Source organism: Barbatula barbatula (assembly GCF_947034865.1).
Source record: "Barbatula barbatula genome assembly, chromosome: 1".
NCBI classification, from domain to species: domain Eukaryota; kingdom Metazoa; phylum Chordata; class Actinopteri; order Cypriniformes; family Nemacheilidae; genus Barbatula; species Barbatula barbatula.
The window spans coordinates 25,661,035-25,683,936 of NC_136766.1; the positions used below are offsets into that span (position 1 = coordinate 25,661,035).

Sequence of the window (22,902 nt, forward strand, 5' to 3'; positions counted from 1 at the left end):
ATCTATAAGGTGATGATTGTTCTCTTTATTTAGAGGTTATTAAATACTGTATGCTGTGACTCTGATCTGGGGAAAATTAAAGACATTGATAGCAGACATCAGACTTGGTTTCCTTTTAATGAAGCACCAAATGACTCATTTATTGATGATTTTATTGATAGTCATTTATTGCTGTTTGAATGTTAAAAACATCAAATAAGTAAACTCCGTTCACTGCAACATTATAGCAAAGCGCATGTAATGACATATGAGAAAACATAACATAATATTTGCATTTACATTTATTCATTTAGAAAGCAATTTAAACCAACTTTAACATTTGTAATAAACAAATACCAATCAAATGGCGAAAGAGGCATCATTTATTAGAGAATACATCAACCATCTACAAACTGGAGATAACAGCTTTTGTCGCATTTCAAGTAGATGATTCATAATCTTATTCATATGATTTTGTTTTCAATTTCAATTACATCATTTTCACTTTCATTAAGTGAATAGAATCATTAATGAAAAAGAAGCTTATTTGATGTTGAAAGACTCTTTCAGACTAGTCAATGCTTGATTCTTTGTGATACGTTTCCAGATGAAGGGTATATCAGCAGGTAGGGCATTGTATTGTTCAGCAAATTTGGTGTTGAATCGTGTCATCACATACTTCCAGTAATCTGACGCCTGTATGCTGGAATCAGCAGGGATGTGCCAGTCAGGAAAGATTTCTCTATATCTTTTGTAGGGATGGTCTTCATTATTGGTCTCAGGACAATTAAACTGTACTTCACTGTGGACATCTGTTGAACAGATGTTAGTTAACAATTGTTTACTGTGCTCATATCTGTACAGGCCGAGTCCCTGAGGTCTGTGTACTGAGGCACAGTGTTCAGTGTGAGCACCTCCACCCGCCTCACATGGAGATTTGCAGAATGGACACTGTTTTCCACATCCAAACACTCGCTTGAAGAGCTCATCCTGGGGTTTAATCTTGAGCTTTTGCAATTTGCTCTGTATGTTGCCTTCTTTGAGTTTTGTCTTCAGTGTCTGTTCCATTTTCTCTACAGATTTGATTAGCCAGCGGGCAAATGGCTCTTGAGAAGAATTATTTAGTGCCATCACGGTTCCTAGAGCATCTTTGGGAATGACAAGTTTTTGTCCAAGCTTCCTACATATGCTGGGTATGAATCCTTTGATGCCATTTTCATTTGTTTCATTCTGTGTCATTTTGATGGCTTCTAATATCTCCTTGGTGATTTCTTTAAGATGACCCTCCTCCAGCTCAGACAGTTCAGGTCCATTAGAAAACTGTTCTGTTACTTGACTTAATATCCATCTCTTAACAAAACGTTCATAGGTAACTATGTATTCCACATACTGTTCAAAACTGTCTTCATTTAGAAGATGCTTTAAGAGGGAGTACTGGAAAAATGCACGAGTGCTGAATTGAAATGCATTTTTACCCTGAAGCATTGCATCAACAATGTCTGGACCCAAGAAGCTGTAGATGAATGTTTCAACTGCAGGAATCAGGCACAGTTGAGTGAATTCTTCAGCCTTTCTCTGACACTGATCACGATCATGGAAAAGGTCTTTGAAATCATTGCTGTATTTGTCTTTAAATTGATCAAGGCACCTGCGTGCGTCATTCTTCATAATAAAGCACTCGTGCATGTGTTGAAATTCTCTTGCAGAGAACCCACAAATGTACAGTTTGAGGTATAGTTCAAATTCATCTGAATATCCCATATTCTTGTTTGACGCAAATCTTTCATCAATTGTATGTAAAATCTCCTGAATGTAGGTGTCATGATAATTTGATTGATTCACAGTCTTTTCCTGGACTAACTGAGAGCATCTGGAGATTAAATCATCTGCCATTACCTGTAGATCCATAGTAGAGTTATCACTGAATAAGCTGTTCAACCATCGTTTGAAAAAGTGTTCTTTTTTTACTTTAAATGTCCCATTGCCATAATCTTGCAGATTCACTCGAGTTAACTTCTCTGTCACAAAACCTCCCTTCTGTTTCATGTTCTCTCGGAGTTGGCGGTAAACACAATTAAATATGTTTCTTTCCTCCAAGCCAGCAAATGACAGCTCGTTGACAGTTTCTTGCCATATTTTATCAAAAGCACGGTCAAGATCCTTATCAGTTGTCTGTGCGTCACATCTTGAGCTGTTGCTTTTTCGCAATTCTTCAAGTAAAACCAGCACTTTTTTCTCCATTGTTTCAGTGAATGTTTTCTTGATGTTGTCCAGATTATTCATTCCTCTTCTGATATCTACTGTGGCTTCAAGATATGTCCACAGAGAGCTCTGATTTTCCCTCCTGAGAGATTTTACACTGCTCACAAAATCTTCTCTGTATTTTTCCACAAGGTAGACATGACCTTCTGTTTGCTCAAAGTATTTGGAAAGGTTTTCCATAGTGGTGTTTTCCAGTGTGTCTAGCTTTGTGACAGCTTCTTGTTTCAGTCTGCATAACATATCTTGAAGGTCTGACTTGTCTGATTTCAGTTTCATCATCTCAAAGTTTGACACCCTCGCTTCCGCTCCAGTTAACCAAGAGTGCATGTGCTTCTTGAACGACCATTCCCATTTATGGAATTCTGTACACAGTCTCATGTATGCATCCGCCACCAAGCTATTCCTGAAGCTAAATATGAAATTTTCATATTTCACTGAATTCCACAAGCTTTTCGTCCACTCCAAAAATTCAGTTATGTTGTATCTTGTGGTATGTGTTTTCTGTTTCTTAATCACAGCAATCATTTTCTTTTTAAGGTCATAGACAGCCTCAGAGTAGCCAGCATTCACTGGTGCCATTGGAGGATTACCATGCCAGAGTCCGGGTATGTACCAGTTGCAAGTTTCTGGATCATACTCCATTACATCAGTAAAGCTTTTATACTCATGCTTGTTCTCCATTTTAGCTGCTGCCTCTGTCATCTCATTCAGCTGCTCCAGAAGGATCTTTCGATCTCTCATGTTCTTATCGTGTGCTGATACATCGGCAACATTTTGGTGGACAAACTGACATTTCGGTTTTTTGCCTATTTCCTTCATCCTGAGGAAAGCATGGACAACAATCTGCAGAATATCCTTCATCTCTGTGCAGTTCTCCATGGCAATGTTGATTATTGTGATATCACTCAGACCAACAACAAGGGTGGCTAATTCATTGTCATGTTCATGACTTTCATCTAATTTTGCCAACTCAGGAGATTTCAGACCCTCAGTGTCAATTATGACTAAATAATCACAGTCAAGTTCTCCTTTGATGCCTTGATCAGTTGCATGAAAGCTCCTCTTGTGCATCTTCCACTGCTGACTGCAAACTGAACACCAAACATGGTGTTCAGCAAAGTGGACTTTCCGGTGCTCTGGACTCCTAAAACTGTCACCACCATTATTTTATTATTGGGCAGCGCCAAAGAGTTTAAATGCTGAAGCACGTCATTTACCCATCTGAGAGGAATATTTGATGCATCTCCATCTACCAGCTCCAAAGGGAAGCCATCCAACATCAGCTCAGCACATAATCTGGGTAAGTGAAGCATTTGTTTACGTGATTCTACATTTTCTGGAAGTGACACCGCAGCTTCATAAAGTTGTCCCATTTCCCGCAAAAAGTGCTCTGTTCCTAAGGAACTACTGGAGATTTGTTGGTCAAGCTGTTTAATTTCCTCTTTGTTTTCTGAAAATGTACTCTTTTCTTTGTATTGCTCTCGGAGACTAGAGAGGCTTTTACGTGACACGTTGTCAAGATTTATACGCATCCACTTCAGGAAAAAAGATCTCTCCAGGCTTGAGCTTGTTAGTGCAGAAACAAAGCAGGTCATTGCCTGTGAGATGTCATATTTACTCTGTTGTTTCCTGAGTTCAGTCTTTTTCATCTGGAGATCGCTCTTGTATGACTCTATGTTTTGTCCTCCTGCTTTACGAAGTCTGCATTCCTCTTTTTCCAATTTTGCCAAATCTTTCCAGATTTGACCTTGAAGGGGAAGTTGAACATTTTTGAAATGCAGCATGTCCTGTATGTTCTTGGTAATGCCATGTGCATTGTTTTTGGCGTTCTGGCATTCTTTGATGTCTTCATCAACTACAATCCCAAGTTCATGTGCAGTAGTGTCCATCTCCTCAAGACATACTTTGTTTTGGGGTTTATAAATAATGTTATTTATTGAAGAATGCAGCTGTTTGACAAAATTGGCATTGTTTTGATTGGTCTTCAGAATTATATTGTTTTTCTTCAGACTCATTTCAGAGGCTATGCTTTTCAGATGCTCCACATTAAGGGCTTTGCTCTGTCGGTTACCTACTAAAAAGAACTGTGCTTTAGCATATTGGTTGGTGAGAAACTTTAGGTTTGTATCCAGAGTGTCAAAAAACACAAAAATGGCAGTGGAGGTCTGACATAAGAAGCTGTACTGTGTTTCAAAGGTACTGATGTCACCTCTCAGGTTTGCAAAAGCAAGTGCCTCGGGAAAGACATCAATGTTTTTGTTTCCACAAGGCAGATACCAACTCATCTCAACCAAGCCATCTGATATCCTTCTCGAAATATCTCCACAATCCATGCCATGATGTACAAATGTATCGTGATACTGTTGGGGGTTGCTGAGTAGCATGTTTAGGATATGAGATTTAGAGATGCTGCAATCACCAAGTCTGACAAACGACACTAGGGGGAGCTCAGAGTGAACAATTCTCTCTTCCATGAAACCTCTTGGATCTGACAAGGAGTGGGGTCTAAATTTCTTCACAATATCTCTCATAGCCCAAAGCATAAATGTGCACTGTTGAGTGTCGCAGTTTGGAAGAAGCAACGGTACAGAGAACTGACACATTGACATTTTCGAGACCATTTCTTGCTGTAGGAAACAATCCGAACAAAGAAACAGTGCTGTCACTATGTCCAAAGGGTTCCTACTGCTGTTCTCATCATTAAGTAAATCCATTGGATCGTTGTAAATGTCTAAGCTTGACAAATCTTCACTTTCCTCAGATGTGAGAGAATATTTGACACTTCTTGCAGTCACGTTCACCATCATTAGTTTCTTCAGGAACAGCCATGGTAAACATGATATAGACTGAGCTGGCTCATCTGTTACTGACCTCTTGTCGATCTGTAGCACAGTGCTAAGTGAGAGTTTGTTGGGGTAATACTGCTCCAATCCCAAATCCTGTAAGAGGCTCTGAAGTTTGGTTTCTGTGAAAAATAGTGTTTGTTATTAATAATTAATTTGTAATTAATAAAATAGCTGTAGTAAGATTATACTTACTGGTTTGAGCATATGTCACTGCTTCTTTACTTTTGCCGCCAATTGAAAGCACTGTCGTAATGTGAAAAGAGTACTTATTTCCAGGATTCAGGTCACTAAAAACCACAGTGCCCAATTCTGTTGTCGTTTCCTGAATGATTCCTCGATTCTGGCAGCAGAGTAAACGAAACTTCTTCTTCATACAGCCTGCTGCATCCCAAATGAGAGTAACTGATGTGGTGCTCACATTCTCTACCTTGAAGTTTCCAGGTGGATCTGGCTCTGCAATGGAAAAAACTCTTAATGTCACAATGCTTCATTTTCCGTTAAGTAATCTTTTATACGGTAGAATGAAAGACTATTACTGGTGCATGCAGTCGTTTTAACCCCCACACTTCGCAAACCATTTTCTGATACTGAAACAAGGCTGAACGTGTACTCAGTCTCTGGACAAAGACCTTCCACTTCTGTAGTTTTGACATTTGAGATAGCAGAGGTGTTTGTGGTTGTGGCACTAGAGTACGTAAGTTCAAATGAAGATATGCTGTCTGGGGGATCCCAAACAAGAGTAAGAGAATTTGTGCCAATATACTCCACAGAAATTCCACCTGGTGCAGGGACAGCTGTGGAAACAGGGATCATTTTTGAAAATCTAAAAATAGTTTTCACAACATTTTACAACAGTTTTACAAGTTTATACAGTATTGATTGTACTCATTTATTCTGGTCTATATGAGGGGGGACATTAAGCAATCCTTTCTATTTGTTAGTTGTGCTCAAAATGAATCAACGCCTAGGTAAATATGAGCAAAGAAGGCAGTGAAAATAAATCTGCATCATTAAGCCTTCTGATCTTTCTTTTTTTAATTACAAAAATCTAAGCTTTCATTAGAGAATAAGAATGTAGAATGGGGTTGGACACAGCAGTGTATGTAACACATGTGGTACTTTTCTATCCCTGTGTACACCAAACCCATCTTGAGTGTATAAACATCTTTAATGTTTTGGGTCTTATTATCACTGAAGACAAGACCAAGCTTTTGCCATGGCCATTCCAGTTCCCCGACCTGAACCCAATAGATAATTAGTGGGGACAACTGAAGCACCAACATGGAGCTGGATATCTGAAGGGTCTGGATCAATTCTCTACAAAGGAATTGTCTGTTATCTCTTGTCAGATGTTCTCAAAGCAGGCATTAATAATTTTGAGAACAACTCAAGTTACTTATCTCTGTATACAGCGGGGAGATAAGTATTTGACACATCAGCATTTTTATCAGTAAGGGGATTTCTAAGTGGGCTATTGACACAATTTCCACCAGATGTAGCCATCAAGCCAAATATTGAATTCATACAAAGAAATCAGAACATTTAAGTATACAAGTTGAGTCATTCCCTGTGTCATTTCACTTTATTTATTAGAAATATTGAACACACTTTATATAATACTTTGTAGAAAAGCCTTTGTTGGTGATTACAGCTTCTAGATGCCTCTGGTATGGAGAGACCAGTCTTCTGCATTGCTCAGGAGTGATTCTGCCCCATTCTTCCACACAAACGGTCTTTAAATCTTGAAGGTTCCTTGGACCTCTTTTATGAACTTTGATCTTCAGTTCTCTCCGTAGATTTTCTATGGGATTTAGGTCAGGTGATTGACTGGGCCATTCAAGCAGCTTGATTTTCTTTCTTTGAAACCACTTCATTGTGTCCTTGGCCTTGTGTTTGGGATCATTGTCATGCTGAAATGTCCACCCTCTTTTGATTTTCAGCTTTCTGGTAGATGGCAGCAGATTTCTATCCAGAATGTCCCGGTACATTTCTCCATTCATCCTGCCTTCAATAATATGAAGTCAGCCAGTACCCCTTGCTGAAAAGCAGCCCCAAACCATGATGCTTCCACCCCCAAACTTAACTGTTGGTATGGAGGTCTTGGGGTGGTGGGCAGTGCCATTTCTTCTCCAAACATGGTGTGTAGAATGACTGCCAAAAAGTTCAATTTTGCTTTCATAATGCACAGGCTTCTCCAAATGCTCTTTCGCAAACTTTAACCGAGCCTCAACATGCTTTTTGTTCAGCAATGGAGTCTTGCGTGGTGAGTGTGCATGGATGCCATGGCGGTTCAGTGCATTGCTTATAGTTTTCTTTGAAACAACAGTACCTGCTGATGCAAGGTCTTCCTGAAGTTCTGCCCGAGTGGCCCCCACAGTACTCACAGGAACATTTAGCATTCTGGAAATGTGCCTATAACCATTCCCATCAAAATGCTTTTCAACGATAAGATTACGAAGATCTACAGCGAGTTCTTTGCTTTTACATCTTTGTATGACACAGGGAATGACTCAACTTGTATACTTAAATGTTCTGATTTCTTTGTATGAATTCAATATTTGGCTTGATGGCTACATCTGGTGGAAATTGTGTCAATAGCCCACTTAGAAATCCCCTTTCTGATAAAAATGCTGATGTGTCAAATACTTATTTTCCCGCTGTATCTGCACTTCAAACATTTTCAGTTCAGCAACCCTGTTGTTTATTTATTCTTTTTCTGTCCCTATTCAAGTATTGTGGCATCAGACTGTATCACATTGTTTCAAACAAAACAAACATATTCTGACTCACCTTTAGCCCTATACCTTTTATTTGCAACTAAATCTGTCATGAACGTGTTGCGGGACAGAGACAGAGGACCCAAGCGCAGACAGCGGATGAAGGGTTAACAAGGGATTTTAATAATAAGTAAAAAACAGGAACAAAACAAAAACCCACGAGGGAGTAAAACAAGAGAACAGCACAGGTACACAAGAACATAAACTGACTTCACTAAACTAACATACAACTTAAGACAATACACTAGACTTACATTATATGACAAGGCAGGAGACAAGTGCAACATCTGACACATAACAATGATCCGACACAAGACAGAAGAGACTATGGCATTAAATAGGGAAATAATCAAGATGGGGACAGGTGCAGGGCATCAACTAATTAACAAGCAATAAGGGGGAAACAAGAGGACGGGAACAGAGACGGGACCGGAGAGAGCCTATGGCAAACCAAAATAAACCATAATCGCCTCTCTCCACATTAAACATGAGGTTATGTCATGATCCTGCCACTAGACTAAGAGAAACATGACATGATGCGGCAGAATCATGACATAAGCCTCTCCTTTAGGAGCAGCAACCTGATGCTCCTCAAGGCACAAACAGGACAAGACAGACTGTGACACTGACAAACAAAGCTACATGATAACTGAAACCAAAACACTAGAGTCCAAGGAAGGGGAACATAAGTCCAACCAGCGAGAGTCCAAAACAGGACAAACACGAACTGGATCGCCGGCAGACACGAACTGGATCGCCGGCAGACACGAACTGGATAGCCGGCAGACACGGACGGGCATGCACCGGGCTGGAATGGCCGCATGCACCGGGCTGGAATGGCCGCATGCACCGGGCGGAAATGCCCGGCTCCGCCAGACGGGAATGCCCGGCTCCACCGGGCGGAAATTCCCGGCTGCATCGACCTGGAATGCCCGGCTGCATCGACCCGGAATGCCCGGCTGCATCGACCCGTAATGCCCGGCTGGGGATCTTTGGCGGCCACAGGATCCGGCGGCTTCGACCCTGGAGGGAAGACCGGCAGTCTCGACCCTGGAAGGCAGTCCGGCGGCCTCGGCCCTGAGTGGGAATCCGGCAGTCTCAACCCTGGAAGGGAGTCCGGCGGCCCCGACTCAGGAAGGGAGTCCGGCGTTCTTGACCCTGGAAGGGAGTCCGGCAGCCTCTAACCCTGGAGGGGAACCTGGCGGCGTTGACCGCTGCCGCAACGACCCCTCTGTCCGCTGGGTCCTAATCTTGGTCGGATCATTCTGTCATGAACGTGTTGCGGGACAGAGACAGAGGACCCAAGCGCAGACAGCGGATGAAGGGTTAACAAGGGATTTTAATAATAAGTAAAAAACAGGAACAAAACAAAAACCCACGAGGGAGTAAAACAAGAGAACAGCACAGGTACACAAGAACATAAACTGACTTCACTAAACTAACATACAACTTAAGACAATACACTAGACTTACATTATATGACAAGGCAGGAGACAAGTGCAACATCTGACACATAACAATGATCCGACACAAGACAGAAGAGACTATGGCATTAAATAGGGAAATAATCAAGATGGGGACAGGTGCAGGGCATCAACTAATTAACAAGCAATAAGGGGGAAACAAGAGGACGGGAACAGAGACGGGACCGGAGAGAGCCTATGGCAAACCAAAATAAACCATAATCGCCTCTCTCCACATTAAACATGAGGTTATGTCATGATCCTGCCACTAGACTAAGAGAAACATGACATGATGCGGCAGAATCATGACAAAATCAAGTATGGGACAGATTCATAATGTATTTATTCTTCAGATTTACTGTGGCTTAATACTTTTAATGTGTTTTATCTTTAATATTGTTGAGCCATTTTGAATGTTCTGAAAATATGTATTATCTTGTAGACATACAATATGAGCAGATCTCATGAAAACATTGGCAAAATAATACCTTTTAACTTGGCAACTTCCCCCAGATACGACTTAGATTGTGCTCCTGAAGTATTAGTCTGTTGATTGCCTTCCATGGATTTATCTTCGTATTCCTGTATTTTGAAAGTTTTTCATACATTAGTTACAAGCAATCATAGATCAGACTAAATGTTATTTACAACATTATAATTAGCAGTCCACATCCACAGGCAGTCTAAAACATGTCTTGTGCCCTTGAAAGTAACTGCACAAACTATGCTGTTTTTATTACTGAATTCATTATGTATGCTTTACAACAGCTATATTTACAAAACACAGCTGTTCATCTCCCTGGCAGACCTAGGGGTTCCGGCCCCAGTTGAAATCTTATTGGCCCTTGAAGTTCCCCAGACCTCTCAGAGAGCAGCCACAAAAGTGGTCTACTCCTTGCATGACATGATTTAAACTTTACTGGCTGAAGACCTAAAATATTGGTCATGAACACAAATAGCTGTGAGAGCATTGAAAAACAACTCAACTTTAGCGGAGCTAACTCATAACGTGCACCACTTACATAGGCTCTAAGATGATTGGATACCAAAATTCTGCTGCAGGATCCAATCAAAACACTCAGAACTCTGGGGAATACCTTACCACCATAATTCACAAGAACACCATGCCACTACACTGAGCAGGGTGGCAATAAACATAGCAGAATAAACAAAAAGTATACAGTGCATCCGGAAAGTATTCACAGTGCTTCACTTTTTCCACATTTTGTCATGTTACAGCCTTCTTCCAAAATAGATTCAATTATTTTTTTCCTCAATATTCTACAAACAATACCCCATAATTGCTCAATACTTTGTTGAAGCACCTTTGACACCAATTACAGCCTCAAGTCTTTTTGAGTATGATGCTACAAGCTTGTCACACCTATTTTTGGGGAGTTTCTCCCATTCATCTTTGCAAGATCTCTAGAACTCCATCAGGTTGGATGTGGAGCGTCGTCTCTCCAGAGATTTTCAATCAGGTTCAAGTCTGGGCTCTGGCTGGGCCACTCAAGGACATTCACAGAGTTTTCCTGTAGCCACTCCTTTGTCATCTTGGCTGTGTGCTTAGGGTCATTGTCATGTTGGAAGATGAACCTTCGCCCCATTTATATTTCCCTCGATCCTGACTAGTCTCCCAGTTCCTGCCGCTGAAAAACGGCAGGAAATGCCACCACCATGCTTCACTGTAGGGATGGTATTGGCCAGGTGATGAGCGGTGCCTGGTTTCCTCCAGACATGATGCTTGCCATTCAGGCCAAAGAGTTCAATCTTTGTTTCATCAGACCAAGGAATTTAGTTTCTCATGTCCTCCGGGTGCCTTTTGTCAAACTCTGAGCGGCTGTCATGTGCCTTTTATTGAGGAGTGGCTTCCGTCTGGCCACTCTGCCATACAGGCCTGATTGGTGGAGTGCTGCAGAGATGGTTGTTCTTCTGGAAGGTTCTCCTCTCTCCACAGAGACATCCTGGAGCTCTGTCAGAGTGACCATCGGGTTCTTGGTCAACTCGCTGACTAATGCCCTTCTCCCTCGATCGCTCAGTTTGGCCAGGCGGCCAGCTCTAGGAAGAGTCCTGATGGTTCCAAACTTCTTCCATTTACGGATGATGGAGGGCACTGTGCTCATTTGGGACCTTCAATGCTGCAGAAATGTTTCTGTACCTTTCCCCAGATCTGTGCCTTGATACAATCCTGTCTCGCGGTCTACGGACAACTCCTTGGATTCCATGGCTTGGTGCTCTGACATGCAATGTTAACTGGGGGGTCAGCTGTGGCCTGGTGGGCTTGTGATCAGAAGGTTGCTTGTTCGAATCTCAGTGCCAGCAGGTCATGACTGAAGTGCCCTTGAGCAAGGCACCTTACCCCTGATTTCTCTGCAGTAATGTGCCACTGTAAAAAACTACTTGTAAGTCGCTTTGGATAAAAGCGTCTGCCAAATGAATAAATGTAACTGTGGGACCTTATATAGACAGGTGTGTGCCTTTCCAAATCATGTCCAATCAGGTGGACTCTAATCAAGTTGTAGAAACATCTAAACATCTTACAGGCTGTAACATAACAAAATGTGGAAAAAGTGAAGCACTGTGAATACTTTCCGGATGCACTGTATAAACAGCAGGTACCAAGGCCGAGCAGGGCAATAACAAACCCTGTATACTAAGCGATTTCATGAAGCCAGCAATATAGAATAAATATCATAGGCCCGAGGCAACTGGTGTACATAGTAAGGCTATGTACCCAAGCAATAAGGACAATGACGGTGAAGGACATGGTCACATACTGTGTAAGGCACAGGCTAATGCAAGTCATAACCTGATCGGCAACGGTGACAGCAAACATGCAGTCATGTAAAGCACAGGCTTGTGCAAATGCTGGTGGGGGGAGGACCGCACCCTTGACTGCCTGTACGACCTAACTGAAACACACAGCATAGTCAAACAGCTTGACGCTGCAGCAGAGCACTGCACAACCTGCCCAAAGTGCTGCCTGCAAATCACACAAGCAAGCTGCTAAATAGTCAGCGTTGTGTGGAGCTGTCATGCAAGCCCAAAATATGATTGCACACATGCAAAATGACTAAATAAGGACAGCATAACTGTGCACACAAAGACAGAGGACTCTTGTCCTGTCTTGCTTGTTACAACAGATCCTTCAAATCCGTACAAAGTTATAGCACACATGAAAACCACATAACAATGTACTTTGGCAATAGGAAGTAATGTTTGAGACGGGAATCGAACCGGTGTCTCCCACGCAAAAGCGAGTGGCTCTAACCACCGTCCGGGTGCACCTCACAGATGCACGGAGCATGTGCATGAAAAGTCTCATCACCAATTGAAAGAATAATCACAACACGTGCTGACATGGCAGGCCGCCATTACAATGGAGGCCTACTCGCGTGTGACAATTAGCCAAAAATGCAGTTTATACAAGGCAAAACCTATGAAAAATGGTCTGCTCAGTGTCTTAGAAGCGGCAGAAATATGCTCGGTTTCATAGCAGGCCCGCTGCACTGGGGGCTGCTCATGTAAAAGTGCACACTGTGGCGTGATCTACACAAAGTTTAGTGGAGAAAAACACCCATAAAGTGGCTGTAATGTCCTCGTAGACTCTCGTCTCCCGACCAGTTGATGCGCCTACCGAGCCTCGATAGAGGAGCAGAACTCGGCTATCAGTGCTCACCACTCGTGCTGGGGCAGTGGCCCTCTGCCTGTAACCTGTAGCTCCTCTTCCCTTAACTATAATGCAATATTCTATATTCTGCAAGCCTTACAGGCTGATTTGCTGCGCGGCGTGAGCACTGACGGGGTAATTGACGAAACGGCTTTCGCAGAACTATGCCGTGCTCAAAAATGCGAATTGTTCGGTCATCTCCTGCCACGATTCAGGACGCCGAATGTCTGGCATCCCCCCAACTAGATGAGGTTTCAACATTGATACCCCTTTCAGAGAATATTTCAGCGTGGAAACTTCTGCCAGGTATCTCCGTGGGTGAAAAGGACTGTAGCCAAAGGCTACAGGATACAATTTGAATATCGCCCTCCACGTTTCAACGGCATGGTCTCCACTTCCGTGCAACCGGAGCGAGCACATCTGTTGACATAACAATCACAAGCTCTGCTGTACAAAGTGGCCATAGAACACATTCCTATCAGACAGAATGTCAGGCTACTACAGCTGGTATTTTATAGTTCCCAAGAAGGATGGGGGGGTTGCTTCCAAATTCTAGATATTCGCAGATTGAACTGCTACCTAAAGTTAAAAATGTTGAAAATCAAGATGATTGTGTCTCAAATTCAGTGTCAGGACTGGTTCGTGACGACCGATCTCAATATTGCATACTCTCACATAGAGATCTTGCTACAACACAGGAAATTCCTGAGGTTCGTTTTCGGGGCGAAGCTTCAGGTAGTAGCTTTTGATAGGGAACTTCTCGGGTTACTTGGCTGTAACCCGGTTTCCTGAAAAAGCGGGAACGAGATGCTGCGCCTCAATGCCGCACTGTAGGCGTGCCGGACGTCCTTTCAGACAAAGTTGGAACCTGAAGACGCGTTTGCGTCAAGCGTATTTATAACCTGCAGGTGCTGGTGTAATTAGCCACGTCACCTGCCGAGGTTATTTAAAGTATGTTGCCGTGTTTGACACGAAGACGTTCTCCCATAGCGTTTGAAACGCAGCATCTCGTTCCCGCTTTTTCAGGGAACTTGGTTACAGCCAAGTAACCCGAGACGTTGTGATTATTTATAATATGTGCTGCTTGTCATATTTTCTTCATTTGTTCTTATTTAATGACTGCGTAAAAACAGCTATGTCGACCCCTGATAACGGGAGCAAACCCGAAAGAAAGACATAGTTATTATTTACTGACTGTTTACTTATCTTTTATGACGTTTTAACTTTATATAAGGGTCAATTATTTTTGCTGTGGTAATGGATGGCATTTTATTTTATTTTGGTGTCAAATAGGTTTGCTAATTAGAATTGAAGATAACATAATGGGTCAAAAACAACAACTATTTTTGTTTTTTGTTGGCAGAGCAAGTAAAAATTTAAATTACTGCCTGGACCAGTCAAAAAGTCCTAAGAGTTGAGCCCTGCAGCTACAACAATAACTAGTTTATTAGCAAGTTTACCTTATTTGTTTAGCAGCAAATATAGGATTCACATATGAGTTAATATTCGCATAGTTCAGGGTAGTAAATCGTTCAGGGATGGATAATAGTGGCTGACACTTAAAACCCTAGTATTTGGTCATGACAAAAGTATATTTAGAAGCATATAAAACTTGTGTGTTGCGTTGGCTTATTTACTGACCTGTACTCATCTCTGTTTATCATTAATTAACCTGCATCATTCTCCAACTCATCTCCCGTTTTTTGTTCAGAAATCTGGTAGTCCCAGCAGCAATTGAAAAATAAAAAAGAATCGCTCACCACACTTAGCCCCCTTTGTAAATTGTTGCCCCCATGTGGCCCCTGCTTTTAAAAAATCATAGATCCGCTACTGGTCCCTCCTACCAGAGGATCTAAGTGCATGGGGCACATGGATGCGATTGGAATCCTGAAGGTGCGATTATAGCCATTTCTATTCAGTTTCTTGCACAAACCAATTGGTTCGCTTTATACGATGCCAGTTTAACGTCACAAAGAGCAGGGATTTATTTTATGCTAAATGTATTAGCGTTTTCGACTTTTCTTGATTTGACTTTAATTAATTCAACCAGATATCTTTATAAACATCTTGAAAAAACAATGCCACCCACATCTTTGTAGTACTGTGGGACTGGGGAGGAGAAGATGAACAGCTATTTCATTTGTGGGCCAACTATGGAGCAATATAAATTACAATTAAAAAGCGTATACCTTTGAATTAAATATCATGAAAAGGACTGAATGCAATATGTGTGTGCATGTTTTAATATATGACATATAAGAGCAACAAAAACAGTATAAAATAAACAAAATACAGTAAATAACAGAAAAACTAAATAACAGAAGGAATAAGGATACGGTGAAAAGAAACTATGTATCCTATTTATACTTTTGGACCGGGGAAACGCCTTTGCTGTACGCTTTCAGTTTCAGTCTCGTTTGTGCGAAGCAACTATCCTAAATCAAACCCTTTTTATGGCTTATTAAATAACGATCTGCATAACGGAAACTATTAAATTTTTCTATGAAAATCTCAAATAAATTATATATATTCTATTAACCATATTGGAAGCCCAACAACGATGTATGAAAGCAAGTTCACGTAAATGGTACTCACGTCATCCATGGATCAACCTCTGTGCAAATTGTCAGGTCAGATCAGATCCTGACTGAACAGACTGAACTATGTAGCCTAACTAATTCAAACCCGTCGCGATCGTCAGCTATACCCCTTTTTTGTTTAAGTGCACTAGATTTTCATTGCCTCAAAATTCATTAAAGATAATAGGCTACGTTTGTGCAAGCAAATACAAAATAAAAGACTGTTAGCAAATGGTTTGTTCCGAATCGTGTAAACGAAACTAGCAGAACGAAACTTAACCTTTCGGTAAGGAGGAGGTGTCTGGAAAAAATAACGTGGAACTGATTTAGTACACAGTGGACTAAAGGTCATGAAAATCAGCGTTTCTTCATGTTTTTTATTTACAGTCAGTGCATATTCAAACACATATTTCCCCGGTGTCACAGACAAGGCTTTAAGATAGTCCCAGACTTAAATGAATGTTTGAGCCGTCTTAAAATCGAACAAAAAATAACTTGCCCTAAAACATCTGGGGCCTCATTTATAAACGTTGCGTAGGCACAAAAGAAGGCGTACGTCGCTCTCTACGCAATAATTGGTATTTATAAAACTTCACATTGAGTGAAGTTACGTTTTTTTATTTCCTCTATGTGTTTGCCATGATTTTGCCATCTATGAATATTAACTTGTGGGCGTTTCGCGGACTATTTATGGGCAACTATGGGCGTGACAGAAGCCGCAAAAGCTGCTCTACATTTAGAATTGATTGTAATTTATTAAGAGAAAACTGCGTGCGCACGGTTTTATAAATCCGAATATTTCTGTGCGTACGCACGTCCTATGTTTCATCCGTACGCCACTTCGGACGCAAATCCTACGCAAAGTTTTACAAATGAGGCCCCTGAACACCATTTTTTACATTTTTTAAGAGAAATAGTAACTGACATTTCACCAAATTCATTTGCAAGCTGAATATCATACATTCTGTTTTCATAACCTCAAATTGTTCTGTTGGTCATATCGGCTCATTCTACAGAATTGAAACATCTTGACAATGTTTTTATTTTCCTGAATTGTTTTATGTATGCAAATTGTACAATATCAAATATACACATTTCTGGTAATTGTGCAGTTAATTTTCATATTCTATTTTCAGAACGTTTTGGAATAATCTTCCTCTCCCCAAATTGTGTCACTACAGAAACACAATAGGCCTAATATATAATTTTATAAGGTTGTGTTTAATTATGTTTACATATCAAGATTTTGTTTAAATCTACTTTTTTTTATAATTTCAAATGTAAATGCAGTTACAATTTTATCAATATTTCAGGAGTAATTGAGTATTTGTTGTATTTTGAATCGAATCTTTCATTGTAAAATACATAAAATTGATCTTTTTACAAAACACATATTTTCAGTAGTGATCGCTATGTTTTGGTAGTGATGACAACATTTAATTTGCACAGCTGAATCAGACTTTCAACATTTTATGTTAATACAAATAACTTACTATGTTTTTTCATAACTTTCTTTATTTCCCCAAATAAAGGATTAAATATCCCCTTTTCTCCCTACCGAAACTATTTTTTTCACTAGCCTACTGTATTTGAATAATTGGAGCCTAGCTCGAACATGATAATCGGGACATGGTTAATAAATCAAATCAGAACAGATGTACACACATAAAACCTCCAAGCCAAAAAAGTTGCTCAATTTCAGAAAAATAGATGTTTGGTAGTGACGTTCCTCAAATTTACACACAGATTTACATTTACTTCAAAATAATACGACAGATCTACTCACCATATGATGTTTAACTAACAAAGTTCGCCAGCCCCATATAGGGGATCTATAGTCTATAATCTGCAATCATCGCACAAACGCAATCAACCCTAGCTCGCTTATAAATAGGGAACCCGTTTTACCTTCTCTATCTTTTAAGATTAAGCATTCCTCCTCTACCCCGGCTTCTCTCCCAAACTCATTTTCCCCGCATTTCCCCACACTTTCGGTAGTGACCGGAACACATTTTTTACATAAAGTAAAAATTTACATATTAAAAATAAAATAAACATTTTGTATATAAAATATATTTTAAGAGACAACAATGGAAGAAAATGCAAAACATTTTTAAATACAATTTTCATAAACTGAAATTTAGGGGTTTGGGACACCCATCTCCCAATTGAAATGACCTGATAAATTATGATTTTATACATATTAAACTGACTGATATTATAAATATTATTGTGTGATTCAACAGATAATAGAAGGATCTTACTAAACAACTAAGCTTTGAATACTTGAATGCTTTTTAAGTGTGTTTTTTGATGTGGGACAGCAGTTTGTATGAATTCTGTAGAATGGCCCATGCACAAAATAAGGCAGGGTAATAGAGACGATGATTTGCATATGTTGGCTTTCAGTTTTTCAAGTTAGGCTATCAGTCTGACTCAGAACACCATGAAAGGAACAGCTAGATCATCCTAAAATTCTTCATTCCAAAATTTTACATTTTTTGTCACAGACACAACTAATTCCTTATAATTTTATTGATGGCTTCTTTTAAAAACTCTCTCTTTATACTTCTTCTATTGTCATGGTGGCATTTTGCAGACAGCGCAGTGTCTGACAGCTTCAAAGAATGTAGTGAGTTCTTCTATATGCATACAGCACCCATGGGTATTCGAGGCGGAAATCTGAGGAGGATATGCCAGCGCTACGGAGATAAACTACGTTATGCAACACTGTATGATAGCCGTCGCAGAATGGCACTTTACTCAGCTTATACCTTCAAAAAGTCAGATGGACAGAGGAGGATGGACACACCCTGGATGTTTGAACCACAGGTACATGCCATTTAATTGAATTGACTGGGTTTCATTTGTAGCATTGCAAATGAAGCCTATTTGAAATTCTTACAACATTATGTAGTTTTTACAAAGTTAATAGATGCTTGTTCTTGTACCTTCTCTTCCACAGCTGGTTACTGCTGATGAAAATGGGAACATGAGAGTGTTGCCCTCTAGTGGTGAAACAGACCAATTAATTGAAGAGAGCCAGGCTCTGCTTGCTGACTATATTGATGCAGTACAGTACGAGCGTGGGCAACTTAACCCTGATCAGCACCAGGCAGACGACCAAGACAAAGCGTCTACCTACACGCTCACAAATGTGGTGCCTCTAATCACAGATCTTTTGGAAGGCCCGTGGGGTGCATATACTGATATGTTGCGACGTCGACTGAATAACTTCTGCCATGGAGTTGCTTATGTGGTGACTGGGGTGACTGTTTCAGGGTTAACCATCCGAAGAGAAAGAGAGGACCGGATAGCTGTCCCAAAGCACCTATGGTCAGCTTACTGCTGTCCGCGATTTGACAGAAACTCACCCTTTGATGTACGGTACATGTTTCCCACCCATGCGGCATATGCTTTGAATGCCATAGTAGGATACAGTGTTACAGAAGTTCCTTTGAAGACTTTGGAGTCTTTTTTGAAGAACCAGACTGACATAGATAAAAGCGCCAGCATCTTTTTCAAACATTGTGTCTCAGAAAACATGCATAACTACAAGAAGAAAAGGAAATAGACTTTTGAGTTTTTTTAGCCTGCATGATGCTCTGTTGTGCTGTAACCTTATATAATGTAATCAAATACATAAACTGTGTGCATAAAAAGGCCTTTACATGAAGCGCTTCAATTTGGAATAAACACTGATGTTAGCCAGAACAAAGCTTCCTGAGAGTCCCCAATGAGCTGTGAATAAAGTCACCTATCAGATTATCTTCTACACTTTGTGGTTGATTTACATTCTTATCATGCTATACGGCAGAACAGACTATGGGACTTCATGAAACTGTCACACAAGAGAAAAATTATGCTCATAAATGACATCCATAAGACTACGTATATGTAAATCTAAAGATAATTTCTTCCATATATCATTGTAACCTATCCTGCTTCTCTCTGTTACTTGTGCCCTCATAAAAAAAAACATGTTGACAAAGAACCATCTTCAATTTTCAACATCACTTGTGCCACAACCCTCTCTCTGTCCCATACTTTTCTGTCAAGATCTATCCACTGTCCTGTTAAAAATAAAGGCATCAAAGCCCAGAAATATAACTAAACATAATTTTACCTTTTACAAAGAAAGATGGCTCTCTGTTGTTTGCCTTGTCTTTTGTTACAGTTTCCCAAGAGAGAAAGTTCTTAACTTAATGTTTTTTAAATATTGCTTACATTTTTATCTTTTAAATCTATGTGCATACATTTTGGGTTTTCGTGTTTATGTGCTGTATGTTATATTAAGCACTCAGAGACCAAAAAAAATGATGTAAATAAAGCTTATTATTTTGTCTTATAATGGTGACTATTTGAAGGTGCAAATATTTATTCGCATAATGAGAGAAAACTGTTTAAGGATAACATTCAAAATCTTCTAAGAACTTTCCACTGAAATATGACATATGGCGGTACTCTTTGGACATTATGTCGTTCATGGAGATTTTCAGTTAGATGGATAATCAGCCTAACCAAACACAGTTTTGCATGAACTGAAAACCCTGCATGAGCACTTCAATGGCTGGTTAATGAAGACCAATCTGATCCTCCTCCTACCAGTGACGTCTAAACAGTATCTGGGATGAAGGTATTTTAACTGGAGACAAACCAGACACAGAATAAGTAGTTGTTAACTAAAAGTTGTTTTAGCACAACCTGTAAATTACAGACAACCACTCAAAAGGGATAACATGAAGCTCACTGTGTATGACTCTTCTTTGCTTCAAGCCTTGCTGACGTATTTGATATTGAAATCACAAGCAGCAGTGGTGGAGGACTTCAACCATGTAGGACGCTGTAAGGATTTCCTTTACATGGGCACTCCACCACGAGCTTACCTCAGTTCTTCAATAAAAAAGATCTGTCAGCAATATATGGACAAGCCCCGCTTCATCACCTTCTATGACCCCCAAAAACACATCCCGATATACTCAGCTTACACCTTCGAGAAATCAGACGGGGACAAGAGAGTAGATGTACCCTGGATGTTTGAACCCCAGGTGAGTGTATCCTAAATTTCTATTATTTATTTTTGATATAAATATGGTAACCTGACCAGTCTAAATTTCTTTTGAACTTCCTGAAAAAGAAAAAAATTACTGAATAGAACTTTTTAATGTCCTAATTGTGCTCTAATCCTCTTAACAATGCAGTTATTCCACATCTTCTCTTTTCTCTACACGTTTAAATATTTAACCCTAAACTGCGTCATCTCATTTTGTACAGCTGGCAACTGAGAAGGGTAGTAGTAACATGGAACCCTTTCCCCAGTCCTCCTTAATGCACAAAAACTTTGAAGACACACAGGCTGTGCTGGATGACTATGCTGATGTAATCCAATATGAACGTGGCCAATTGAACCCAGATGAGCATCAGGCGGACCCAATGGACAAGGCTGCCACCTATACCTTAACAAATGTGATTCCTCTGATAAGGGAGTTTAGTTTTGGGCCCTGGAGCACACAAGTAGAGCTTATCCGCAAACGACTTAACAACTATTGTCACGGAAAAGCTTATGTGATAACTGGGGTGACAACATCGGGTAACATGATCCGACGTGATAACCTAAATCGAGTGGCCATTCCAGAGTACATTTGGACAGCCTATTGCTGCACAGATTTCGATCACAATGCGCCTTATTCGGAGCGCTATAAGTTTCCTGTATTTGGGGCTTATGGCCTTAATGATCGTGTGAACAACCATATAGTGGAAGTTCCAATTAAAAATCTTGAGAAGTTTCTTAAAGGCAAAATGGATGTGGATAAGAGCTTCCAGATCTTTTACAGTGACTGTGTGCCAGACATGTAAGGTATCACAAACGAATCTGCATGGTTCATCACATTACATTGAAATCCAAACTGTATAGTAATTGTATGCAATTGTTGTTAAAAACGTTATCATTTAAAAGAAATTCATAAGATTGCAATGCTTTCATAAGATTGATTGTGTTACATAAATGTACACCAGCTCACATACTAACCAAGATGCTGTTAACATAGAATTAAAACTATTCCAAAACAGGTGTCTTCTGCTGAGTCAGACATTTATATTGTCATAGTTTCATATTCAGATGATGGTACAGAATATCTGTGTTTTTTTACTTTCTTTGATTACCAGGCAAGGAATCAATAGGTGTGTGTGAACATAACTTTATTTAACTTGTTTATGTATGACTGGATACACAGGCAGAAGAGCAAATAAACAGACTTCATCATGAGTTTACATGCAAAGAAAGACAGTTCAACTTTATACAGTGTCAAGAGGCAAATGTAGCCATTCGCAATAAAAATTTGACTTTACAGTTGAAAAATTATGATAGTTAACACTTACATTATTAATGTAAATTCTTTCACTTCCTAAGAGTAAGAGGCAGACAAAGATTGTAGAAAGAGCACTGATCCAGGGAACCAACTGGTTTCCAAGAAACCCAACCATGCTTTTGCAACAAGTTTTTATCTAAGGGACAGCCAAAGTAATGAGGGTCCATTACAAGCAGATAGCTCCCCTTTGGTCCTGTGCACACACCTAAGATACCTTTAGAGGAATTGTCCCTGTCTCCTCCCATCATAACAGGCGACCCATGAGTACAGAAGTGGTTATGGAGATCCTCTACAGCTTGCACAAGCTCCTCGCCATGCCGCACATGAACTATGCGGCAGGGAATATCGTAAAGCTGGTCAAGAACAAGTCCTGCCTCAAACGTGCCTATCCACTCTCTGGAACCCCGGAACGAAATAGGTTTGTCCCCTATTTGTACCAAAATTTGTTGTATTTCAGAAAGATTAGGTGGGTGTCTGGGGCTCACACTGGTAGACTGTAGCCACAGCCACGAAGCAATGGTCTGAAGGGTTCTGTATCCACAGCCCCAACCTCTGTCATCCTTTCCATCACAACCATAATGGTAATAGAGACACTCTCCTGTTATTATTGAGCATCTATCACAGTCTGGTGATGGCAGATTCAGTCCGTCATGGGCATTCTTTACTAATGCATCACTCCAGGAGTCCTTGTGGACCACCGTTCGAGTCTGTCGAGAAACCTGTCCACCCCAGTCTATGCCCTCGGTTTTATGACTGAGCTCCCTTTGCTTGGTATCGTCCATAATAATACATAAATATTAGCGATGTTGACGTACAAACATATGAGATAAAAATATTTCAAACGATTAATAGACGCCGTTTACATATCAAACTAGTGACCGTGGAAAGTTTACTGTCAAGAATAAACAACGTCCAACCACGAAACCCTTCCCTGTAGAATAGGGGCTCGGAACAAAGA

At 40.4% G+C, this 22,902-nt stretch overlaps 3 protein-coding genes across 3 annotated transcripts; 1 reads left to right on the forward strand and 2 right to left on the reverse strand.

Moving 5' to 3' along the window:
- Window positions 1–17: 17 nt before the first annotated feature.
- Window positions 18–15,867, reverse strand: LOC306895482 (interferon-induced very large GTPase 1). The gene is given in 6 exon segments (XM_079458746.1): window positions 18–3,279; window positions 3,282–5,206; window positions 5,280–5,540; window positions 5,624–5,881; window positions 9,816–9,909; window positions 15,593–15,867. Coding segments are annotated over 6 exon segments (5,304 nt in total). The 5' UTR covers window positions 15,602–15,867; the 3' UTR covers window positions 18–522.
- Window positions 15,868–20,238: 4,371 nt separating this feature from the next.
- On the forward strand, window positions 20,239–21,851 carry LOC306894391 (endonuclease domain-containing 1 protein). The gene is made up of 2 exons (XM_079456904.1): window positions 20,239–20,624; window positions 20,851–21,851. The coding sequence occupies exons 1-2, from the start codon at window positions 20,316–20,318 to the stop codon at window positions 21,430–21,432; spliced, it is 891 nt and encodes a 296-aa protein (XP_079313030.1). The 5' UTR covers window positions 20,239–20,315; the 3' UTR covers window positions 21,433–21,851.
- A 13-nt stretch (window positions 21,852–21,864) lies between these two features.
- On the reverse strand, window positions 21,865–22,848 carry ufsp1 (UFM1-specific peptidase 1). Its single transcript, XM_079456918.1, has one exon. It carries the CDS (start codon window positions 22,724–22,726, stop codon window positions 21,974–21,976), a length of 753 nt encoding a protein of 250 aa, XP_079313044.1. The 5' UTR covers window positions 22,727–22,848; the 3' UTR covers window positions 21,865–21,973.
- Between the last annotated feature and the right edge of the window lie 54 nt (window positions 22,849–22,902).